The sequence below is a fragment of the Trachurus trachurus genome, assembly GCF_905171665.1.
Source record: "Trachurus trachurus genome assembly, chromosome: 4".
Classification (NCBI taxonomy): domain Eukaryota; kingdom Metazoa; phylum Chordata; class Actinopteri; order Carangiformes; family Carangidae; genus Trachurus; species Trachurus trachurus.
The window spans coordinates 12,012,237-12,023,648 of NC_139898.1; the positions used below are offsets into that span (position 1 = coordinate 12,012,237).

Sequence of the window (11,412 nt, forward strand, 5' to 3'; positions counted from 1 at the left end):
GTCTGACTCTGCGGTCTCCGGGTCTGCAGACCACGTGACATACAGGAAGCTGACCATAGACTGTATAAGAAGCTGACTCGGCATCCATCCATGCTCGGCATGGGGGGTCTTGGTTCATAAACCGTCTTTGATCTATGCCAATACATCCATGATCTATGACGTGCCCAAACTGGAAGAGAGTCTAGCAGCGGGAAACGGGTCTCCTCCCAGGAGCAATAAAGAGTTTGAGTAAAATGTCTGAGGTGGAGTTTCTGAGAGGATTCGTTACCGAGAGACTCACCGCCGCCTCCCAGGAAATCTTAGCGGCCGTGGACAGAGTCGTAGCCGGCTACGAGGCGGAGGCTTCGGGCTTCAGACAGGAGATCGAGCGGCAGAGGAACCTGCTGGATGTTCTCCTGCAGCCTGCGGTCGTTCTCAACAAAACCGGTTGGTGATTCAGTTTTAAATCCATGGACCTCGAAGTTGTGGTTTGTAGAGAAAGAGGACATGTTGTACTACATTATCTTTTAACTTTTATCAACAATTGTAGGCTACTACAGGAATGTACAAAATCTAAGGTCTTAGTTGAGCCAACTTAATTGACTTAGCTATTATCGACTAGCAAGTTAACAATTTATCTTTTTTATTTGAATTTATTCCCATAGGCTAGTCCTGTTTTTGGAGCCATCACCAAAATCAACATATGAAAGGTTATTTTCCCCACACGTTCTTTTGCTCAGACACCAGTGCTTTAGGTTCAGATGTTGAATCGTGTCTTCATCACACACAGACTTAAAGTTTAGGAATAGTAGTACATTTTATGATTGAAGTATTGCAATTCAGGATTTAACCACTGGTAACCTTACAACAGGACATGTTGGACACACTCAACAAGTTCTACAAAGAGTAACAATGGTAGCATATTATATTGTAGCAGTTTGTCAAAAAACAAAGAAAAGTTCCAAATCAAATTTCAAATCATAAAATTTAAAGAGCCACTGCTGCACCATGGGTTGACGCGACGCTGACACACACAGACATAAACACACTGTTACCCTGCACAGGAGCCGAGTGCATGTTCTTCGTGGCGTACATGAGCAAACATAGAGACCGCAGTTACCGCAGAATAAACGTCACGAGCAGCTCAGTGTTTTCACAGTCGGACTTTTCTCCTCCACCTTTACTCCTTTCCCACTGGTCAAAAAACCTGTTTAAACCCGCTAACAATCGGCCGACTCGGCAAGCCACGCGGATTAAAATCAGGGATGCAAACAGCGCGCCGAAAAGCGAAACTCGCTTTTTTCATGACCAATTAGGTGACTTGTGTGAATGCGTCTCAGCTGGGGTCAGTAAAATGTTTTTCTAACAGGCTGACAGTGACAATCACGTGAAACTGAGGCGAACTCATTCATGGTTGTCTCTGATTATACTGATAACAGCCTACCTCCAATGTAGACGCGCGACATGCACGCTCATTAAAGCGGCGCGTAGCCACGTGCAGTCGGTGCGACGGCGACGCCGTTTTTTTTTTTCCCCCCGTGCATGTCCGTGGAGCTTTGCGCTGCGGACATGCACGGTTCCCTACGTTGCTGTGTCAGGCAGGTGTCTCCCACGGAGCTCTGCCCCGTTTCAGAGGTGAAGGAAGCCCAACGTGGAAAGACGTCGCCTCCGCCATGTAGAATGTGTTAAATTCAAAAAGTGAAACTAACACATTATATAGGCCTATATGTCCATTACACACTGAATGAAACATCCCATGTCTTTATTTATTCAGTTTATTTTAATAGTAATAATTATGACTAACATTCAGTGAAGACCTAAAAATCAGTATCTCCAAAATGGAAATATTGCAAAGGATTTTTTTTAAGCATTTTTAATATAGAAATGTTGGCCTTCTGAAAACTATGTCCGTCTATATGCACTCAATACTCGGTTGGGGTTGAACTACTGGAAATGGACTTTTCCGTGATATTGTAATGTACTTATTTGTTCATGGTGAGCCCCCCCCCCCTGAAAAAATTCCTCTCTTTTTTGGTCCTGACCCGTTTGCATTAGAGGTCGACCGATTACCGGTAATCGTTTTGGCCGATTAATCGGCGCCGATAGGACGTTTTACAAACTATCGGAATCAGCGGAACTTGGCTCCGATAGTGGCCGACGGCTGCAGTTTTTTCCACAGCGCCATAAACTGCTTCTTCCCTGCCGCTCTCTGTCTCTCTGATCACTGAGGGGCGGGGCTGCTCTTCACACACACACAGAGAGAGACGGGGCGTGTGCAGCAGCAGCAGAGAGAGAAGTGACCCAGGTGCGGTGCGGTGCGACCGCAGTAAGAGAGAGGCGGCAGGTGGAGTGGAGGCAGGCTATCGGCCGATTAATCGGCTATCGGCTTTTTCCTGCTCCAAACTATCGTTATTATATCGGAATTTAAAAATCCACTATCGGTCGACCTCTAGTTTGCATCCCTGTAAAATAATCGGCTCGGCTCCGATCGGCTTGCAGTGGGAACGCCAGACCCGGGTAGATCCATGGGGTCAACCCATAGACTGTAAAAATAATGGACGTAGCACCCGTGACTTCACCCATTGGTTTGGGGGAGTCTGTTTTGTGCCGCTACTACGGGGGTTTGAACTGCACCATGTTGGAGTCTACTTGCCATATTTGGAGAGGTGCGGCGGTTGGCCGGCCGAGAACCCGCCCACTGGCCTCGAAGCAGCGGTCTCCGGACCTGTCACTCAACGTTTCCGCGCCCTAATTGGCCAGAGCTTTTAACCTAATAACAGTAAAACGGTAGAGTTTAAAAGAAATTCACCCCCCTCAGAGTGTGTGCGGGGGTCATCAGTTGAGACCAAAAAAATTAAATGTACCAGGCTGTAAATATGTTTTTTTAAGCTGTAAAGTCGGCTATTTTAACATGGGGCTCGATTGGAGGTGCTCCCTTCTCCTCTTGTGACCACTCCACTCATGTCCTCCCTCTTTTACAGCTTTCACTTTATCCTTCCTCCCTTTAGCTGCAGCTGCTGCAGCTCAAACAAACTCTACAGTACATGCTCAGTACAGAGCAGAGTCCTGCATCGGGTCGGATCCCCGCGGGTATCCGACGGGTACCCCGCAAAAACGGTGTTCAACGGGTGGATAAGCTGTCTTGTGAAAATTCACGGGTCGGGCACGGGCGGAACTCAAATGAACGCGGGTGGGTACGCGGGTGAATGTGTGTAGGCCTACAGAGGAAAACTCACGCGCAGCTGCATGAACCAGCGTAGCAAATCATTTTCATCACACACGGCAACAACAGAGCAGCATCTTGATGTAAATAAACGATCTTTGGCCGCTCGTGTGACCGCTCACAGCTTTCCCTGGAGTTTAGCCGGTCATGGCTTGACTGCTCGGCTTCTGGGTAAGCTACAAACACACCGATGGGATCAATGTAAAGGCCTAAGTGTCCTGCTTTCATTAAAAAAAGAATTATGTCGCTATCATTCTCCGTTCCGGAAATAGCCGCGAAAGAGTACGCCCCCCCCTCTCTCTTTTCTTTTTTCTTTTTTCTAAAGAGTACAGCTGTACCCCCGTTATCGCCGGTGATGACGGTGATCTAACGGGCAGCGGGTCGGGCAGCGGGTCTTAATATTGACGGGCGGGTCGGATCTGGGTTGTAGTCAGAAATAATCACGGGTGACGGGTCGGGACACGGGCTTAAAAACCAACGGGTCGGGCGGGCGTGGGTTTCCAAAATTGGACCCGTGCAGGACTCTGGTACAGAGTATCAGACGATAGAGTGACAGGCTGCTGTCGTGCTTTTGACTGTCATGTGATATCGAGGAAATATGACCATAGCCGATTATCGAAATCAATCAAATATTTATCGCGATCCCGAATCGAGATTGTTTTATCGCCCAGCCCTATCTATGTGCTAGCTAGCTAGCGCTGTCACTTTAACCGGATGTTTTGACTGTGGAAGTAGCAGTACTGTTACGTTGATTAAGTTTTACTTGAGCAAAAGTAAAAGTACTGGTGAAAAAATCCACTCAAGTAAGAGTAAAAAGTAGCTCTAAGACCTCCGGCCAATCAGAGGCTCATAGCAGGAGCAAAATTCCTTGAGCTCAGACTAGTGTCCACTGAGAAGATCATTGGGGTTCATAGAGACACCAGTTATGAGTGACAGTATGAAGACACTGTTGTTCATGATGTGTTTCATTGTTTCTGCAGGTGATCAGCACCTATTGAAGATTGAAGCAGAGGATCCACCTGAGTTGACCTCTATTCTGGATCAGGAGAACTCAGAGAGTCTACATGTTAAAGAAGAAAAGGAGGAACTACCGACCACTCCAGAGTTCCCCCTCACTTCTGTTCATGTAAAGAGTGAGGATGAGAAACCTCAGTCCCTACAACCTCATCAAAGACAAACTGAGGCAGAGCCTCCATCCAGCAGCTCAGCTGGACAGATAGAGGTAGAGATAGAGGCCGATGGTGACGACTGTGGAGGATCTGAACCAGCCAGGAACTCAGATCAACATGAAGATCTTCAACCAGGTACAGATGATGAGGTCCCAGAGTCGTCCTCTGAGACTGACGACAGTGATGATGACTGGAGAGAAACCAGAGCACCTGAGTCTGGTTTGAACAGTGAAGCTGTTCATGTAAGTGATGAAGAATGTAACACTGGTAAGAAGTCTCACCGCTGCTCAGAGTGTGGGAAAACATTTAGCAGACCCCCGGATTTGAGGACACACATGAGGATCCATACAGGAGAGAAACCATTTGACTGTGCTACCTGTGGTAAACAATTTACTCAAAGAGGGAGTCTTAAAGAACACATGAGGATCCATACAGGAGAGAGACCATTTGACTGTGCTACCTGTGGTAAACAATTTAGTCAAAGATGGCGTCTTAAAGACCACATGAGGATCCATACAGGAGAGAAACCATTTGACTGTGCTACCTGTGGGAAACAATTTAGTCGAAGAGATGGTCTTATAAAACACATGAGGATCCATACAGGAGAGAAACCATTTGACTGTGCTACCTGTGGTAAACAATTTAGGCACAGACATAATCTTAAAGAACACACGAAGATCCATACAGGAGAGAAACCATTTGACTGTCCTACCTGTGGTAAAACATTTAGTTCAAGAACGGGTCTTACAGATCACATAAGAGTCCATACAGGAGAGAAACCATTTGAATGTCCTACCTGTGGTAAAACATTTAGTCAAAGATGGAGTCTTAGAGAGCACATGAGGATCCATACAGGAGAGAAACCATTTGAATGTCCTACATGTGGGAAACATTTTAGACATCGAAACTATTTGAAATATCACTTGAGACACCACACACGGGTAACCATTTAATTGTGCTATTTGTGGGAAAGGCTTCACCAAGAAGAAAAATCTTGTTTCACACAAGAGTCCATTCAAAAGTGAAGCCATTTGGTTGCAGTGTTTGGGCTGAAAACATTTTATGGAGCTGGAGAATTTGGCTGCACATGGATGCACATGAAATCCCATCAAGGAGGGAAACTTCAGTTGTTGTCTTGAGAGGCACATTAAAGTCCATACAGAAGTTAAACCATTTTCTTGTAGTGTGTGTGGAGTAAATGTAAGGCAGTAGGTAGTCTTAAGACACCTTAAATCATTTAGTTGCAGTTTTGTGATGAGCCATTTTGTCAACAGGAAGATCTTTACGTGTACACAAGAATCAATGTAGGAGAGTAAACGTACAGTTGAAGTTTTTGTGGCCATCAATGATGTTTCTGGCAAGAACAGACGTAGGAGTGCATGTAAACTTAGGACTGTTACTGAAGGCAGCAGCAGTGTATGTGTGAGGCTGCAGTTATTGAACTGTAACAGCTCTTCAAAACACAGTGAAAATGAATTTCACGTGTAAAATATTTTGTTAAAGTTTATGATTTTAAAATTGATTTGATTGATTGATTATGAAATGGATTGTTCATGAAATGAATGCTACAAATAAATGACAGCAGTAAGTGAGGCTGCAGAGTTCCAGCTCATTCCACCACAATAAAAATGTTCATTGTTTATCAAAGTGTAGCAAATTCTAGGGCCCGACTGATATGGATTTTTTGGGGCTGATTACGATTATTAGGGGGGAAAAAAACCCGATAACCGATTAATCAGCCGATTATTATTATTTTTTTTATTAAGTTTTAAAATTGTATTACTATAATAATATATCTATATATATTATATAATATATAAATTAGGGCTGCCTGGTCGACCAAAAAATCATTAGCCGACTGTAGTGTCCTTTCTCTTCCTCCAACCATAAAAAGAAAGTCACTTACACGGTGGCTGATAACACGATGTTGACGCGTGCCTATGGGTGCAATTAAAACCATTCCAAACCAAGGTTTCTGTGTTAACTCAAAGTTGATTTATTTCCACAAATAACTTAACTACAGCACTGTCACGCCATGTCACGGTAAAGAAAACGTGTGCTCCATCAACCACACCTGTGTCTTGTTCGTCTCAATCAAATAACCCCTCGTGACCCGTAGTGCTTGACATCACTTCCTGTATGAGCGGAAGTAACAACCAAAAATCTACCAAAATAAAATACCAAAAATAAACACCAAATAAAAGGGCAAAATGGCTCTTACACACCGGCCCCTAAATTGCCTTTGGCGGTAGACAAAACAATTTCCAAAAAATAAACATAAAGAGCCATAATTTACAACAACTCAAACAGTCATTTTCATTTTTCATAATCAATACAGTTGTGGTTTCATTCATTACACCAATACCCACTATTCATTGATCAACTGCTTCATAAAGCCAAAAACTTTTTACCCACATTTGTTTCATATTTGTATAAACAACGCTAAACTCCTAAGTGTGGCACATGCAGAGACTGATTGCCCAGTGCTTCAGCCCCGATCAAACACAACACGCAGGTATCTTTTGAGTGGATGGCGAGTTCCATGGCAAAGACACAAGACTTTTCTATCAGAGTGTTCCAGTTGATGCTTCAGTTCATTGTCCTGCAGATGTTTCCTTTTGAGCCCCTTGATGCGCTGTTTGGCAACAGATAGATTGTTTGGCAAGCGTACACAAGTTGTCCTGACAGGCAGTTTTATCTGGTAGTGTCCATCTTTAAGTTGCACTGAACTTTCCATTATTGACATGAATCTTCTTTCCTCCATTGACATCTCCAATTTGTCATCAAAGAACATTTCACTGAAGTCATGATTGTATTGCTTCAACAACAATTCTTCCAAGTTATCAACACTGATACGATTAACAGTTGCAGATGAACATCCATTTTCACATTGCTGCACACCGTTTCCACTTAAAGGTCCATTGATCACCCATCCAAGCAGAGTTCTCACAGCATATGGTCCTTTTCCTTGACTGTTGATCACTTCCCATGGTTCCATTAACCTTGAAGCATTCGTTCCAATCAACAAATCAATATCAGCATCAATACGAGGTATGTGTACATCTTTCAAGTATGTCCACTTGGCCAATTCTTCTTCAGGGATAATGTTACTTATTGTTACTGGCATCTCTTTCTGTGTAAACATATTAGGAAGTTCGTAAAACTGGTTGTCAGTAAATGCACAGATTTCCAGTCCTTTAACATTGTAGCTTGGAACAGTGGTGTTGTGGCTCATTGTACGTAGATTTATCTTGGTTCTTTTCCCATCAATGTTTAACTTTGTCATTAAGTTTTCAGTACAAAAGGAATCTGTACTTCCTGGATCGAGAAATGCATACGTTTGTATAACCCTGTTTCCCTTGTTACACTTAACATTTACAGGAAGAATTGAAAGCATGCCGTTGCTGCTCCCGGCCCCTGTATGCCCACAAGTGGAGACAGCTGTGCCACTCACCGACATGTTTCTTGCTTCCTTGTCCTTTCTCTCAATGTGGAGAATGCTGGGGTGACTTTGGTTACAAATTCTGCAAGATATGCGTTTATTACAGTTCTTGCTGATATGTCCTGTGCGCAGACCAACTTTAGGCACACCAACTTGCACATCTTGGATATCACCAAAAACTGGGTCAGAAATGATCCTGACCTGATGCTCAATGAAATTAACAATGTCCTTAAATCCAGCTCTGCAGTGTTGCACTTCAGATATTTCACATGCACGGACCCTCCATTTTTCTCTGAGCTTGTATGGAAGTCTTAGGATTATTGATTTCATGTTGGCAGGCATGTTAAGTTCATCCAAGTATTGCAGGTCTTCCATGGCATTACAACACTCACGTAAATATAATGCATAAGCCTGCAGCCCTTTAACATCCTCTGCCTTAACTGAAGGCCATCCAATGATCTTATCCACATACGCAGCTGTGATCTTTAACTCATGGCCAAAATGAGTTCGAAGAAGGTCTTTGGCCACACCGTACCCTCTGTCTGGTGGCATGTGCTGACAGCTGCGCACTAGGTCCTTAGGCTGCCCCCTGGTGAACTGTTCGAGGTAGTACAAGCGGTCTCCATTACTGAGTGTTTTAGCCTCTATGCACTGCTCAAATGCTCTAATGAATGATCTATATTGCAGTGGGTTTCCATCAAAAACAGGAATGTCTCTGTGTGGTAGGGATTGGGAACACTGCATCTGTGTAAGGAGTGCTGTGGTGTTGATTTGGGTTTGTAACAGATTGTAGAGGTCACCAGTTACCTGTGGGTTACCCTGTGTCCAGTGGCGTGCACAGGGGGGGGGCAGGGGGGGCGGTCGCCCCCCCTCGTGGCCCAATTGTTGAAAAACGCGTGCTAAAGTGCCCCCTGGGAGCCAAAACGCGCGTTAAAGTGCCCTCTTGGAAGCCAAAACACGTGCTAAAGTGTCCTCATGGGGGGCAAAACGTGTGTTAAAGTGCCCTCTAGGAGCTAAAACGTATGCTCAAGTGCCCTCATGGGGGCCAAAACATGTGCTAAAGTGCCCTCTAGGAGCCAAAACGTGTGCTAAAGTGCCCTCTAGGAGCCACAATGCGTGCTTAAGTGCCCTCTAGGAGCCAAAACGTGTGCTAAAGTGCCCTCATGGTAGCCAAAACGTGTGCTAAAGTGCCCTCTAGGAGCTGAAACACGTGCTTAAGTGCCCTCTTGGGAGCCAAAACACGTGCTTAAGTGCCCTCTAGGAGCCAAAACGTGTGCTAAAGTGCCCTCATGGTAGCCAAAACGTGTGCTAAAGTGCCTTCTAGGAGCTGAAACACGTGCTTAAGTGCCCTCTTGGGAGCCAAAACACGTGCTTAAGTGCCCTCTAGGAGCCAAAACGTGTGCTAAAGTGCCCTCATGGTAGCCAAAACGTGTGCTAAAGTGCCCTCTAGGAGCTGAAACGCGTGCTTAAGTGCCCTCTTGGGAGCCAAAACACGTGCTTAAGTGCCCTCTAGGAGCCAAAACGTGTGCTAAAGTGCCCTCATGGTAGCCAAAACGTGTGCTAAAGTGCCCTCTAGGAGCCAAAACACATGTTAACGTGCCCTCTTGGAAGCCAAAACACATGTTAAAGTGCCCTTGGAAGCCAAAACGTGTGCTAAAGTGCCCTCTTGGGAGCCAAAACACGTGTTAAAACAGGCCACATCGATGTTTTTTAGTCTTAAGGTATTGATATTATAAAACAGGCCAAATCAACGTTTAAAAAGGCCAAATTTTTTTCGCCGCCGACCTGTGGTCGCCGGCCAAATGCACCATGCCGCTGCACACTCTTGTCATTTTCTGAAACTTGGCAGCCCTGAAAGTGCCCTCTAGGAGCCACAACTAGGAACCAAAACGTGTGCTAAAATGCCCTCTTGGGAGCCAAAACACGTGTTAAAGTGCCCCCTTGGAAGCCAAAATGCGTGCTAAAGTGCTCTCTAGGAGCCAAAACGTGTGCTAAAGTGCCCTCTTGGGGGCCAAAACACGTGTTAAAACAGGCCAAATCAACGTTTTTTTTTGTCTTAAGGTATCGATATTAAAACAGGCCAAATCGATGTTAAAAAAGGCCAAAAAAATTTCGCCGCCGACCTGTGGTCGCCGGCCAAACACACCATGTCGCTGCAGTCTCACTCTTGTCATTTTCTGAAACTTGGCAGCCCTGAAAGTGCCCTCTAGGAGCCACATCTAGGAGCCAAAACATGTGCTAAAGTGGCCTCTTGGGAGCTAAAACACATGTTAAAGTGCCTTCAGGGAAGCCAAAACGCGTGCTAAAGTGCCCTCTTCAGTGGCGAGGACGCGCTATTAGGTGCCCCTTTTTTTCCTTTTCGCCCCTGCCCTTCAAAAAGTCTGTGCACGCCACTGCCTGTGTCTGTGTTGCCTGTTGGCCACCATGTGAGTCTGCTTGATGAGATGTTAGCCAGTTGTAGCTTGCCTGTTGAGCTATGTGTTCATGTCTGTCCACTTCCAATGGTCTTGTTGGGTGTGATTTAGTGTTGACAGACAATGAATGTTTCTGCTGAGTTGTAACTGTTTGTGGTGCGTTGTACTCTTTAACATGATGTTTAGGTTCTGTACCTTTTCTGAAGTAGGACTCCATTCCATCTGAAAGTGCAGCTTCATCTCCTGCAACACTGCCCTGACGTACCACGTGAAAACAAAGCTTGTTTTCAGTCACGTGGTTATGATGACGCGAAGGGGGCGGGGCGATGTCAGATGAAGGGCAGGAAGTGGAGAGCGGTGCCTGAAAATAATGGAAACCGAGTACTCCGAAGCTTTTGGTCGAGCCTGCACGTAGCAGGTATCATCAAAAATTAGAGAAATATATCGGATACGATCCATACAACCTTAAATCGGGAGAAAGGAAGCAGTGAAACACACCGCCTCGACCAGAGCGATTGATATAACAGAGTGGCGACACTTCCATAGGACTCCCATAGAAATACCGAGTAATTTTAAGTCATAAAGTGGTAATAATCTTTGCCATGTACAGTAACCATGTCGATTTAACAAAATAAAATGTATTAGACTGATCGGTTCATTGTAAAACATTTATTCATTTACGTAACTGTGGTGATTTCAGTCCGTAGCCCAGAAGCAGCCCTGCTCACTTTTCATTCAAACAAACTAATGCCACTGCCACAGTTAAATTTCATCAATGAGACCAGCATTAAATCTCCTAAAAATAATTTAACCAGCCAGCGGTAAACCTCTAAAAGCATGCGGATACGTTACTTGGCTCGTTTCCTCCGACGGGAGGACGGACGGTCGGCCCCGGCAGATCAGCTCGGTAGAGCGGCTGCTGCTGCTGTGACAGCCGCTGCCCTGGTCCCCGGTCGGGGCTCACACAGACTCTGCACTTCTCCCAGAACAAACATCGGAGCAAATTCCCAAGCGTTATAAACTGACCACAGACTCTGGATTAAACGGTCGGTGACGTGTTAACAGCGCTAAAGCCACAATTAAAACAGTTTTTAGCAGCTTTACTGGCTGTAAACTGCATGCTAATTTATGTTAGCCCGTCTATGGTGTTTTACATATACGTTAGCATTAAGCTAGCGGGCTTTA

General features: G+C 45.1%; 1 protein-coding gene across 1 annotated transcript; it reads left to right on the top strand.

Annotated features, from left to right (window-relative positions):
- Positions 1-36: 36 nt before the first annotated feature.
- On the top strand, positions 37-7,956 carry LOC310984769 (uncharacterized protein; the record flags this gene model as incomplete). Its single annotated transcript, XM_083970085.1, has 3 exons — positions 37-426; positions 4,183-4,752; positions 7,946-7,956. The coding sequence occupies exons 1-3, from the start codon at positions 234-236 to the stop codon at positions 7,954-7,956; spliced, it is 774 nt and encodes a 257-aa protein (XP_083826211.1). The 5' UTR covers positions 37-233.
- Between the last annotated feature and the right edge of the window lie 3,456 nt (positions 7,957-11,412).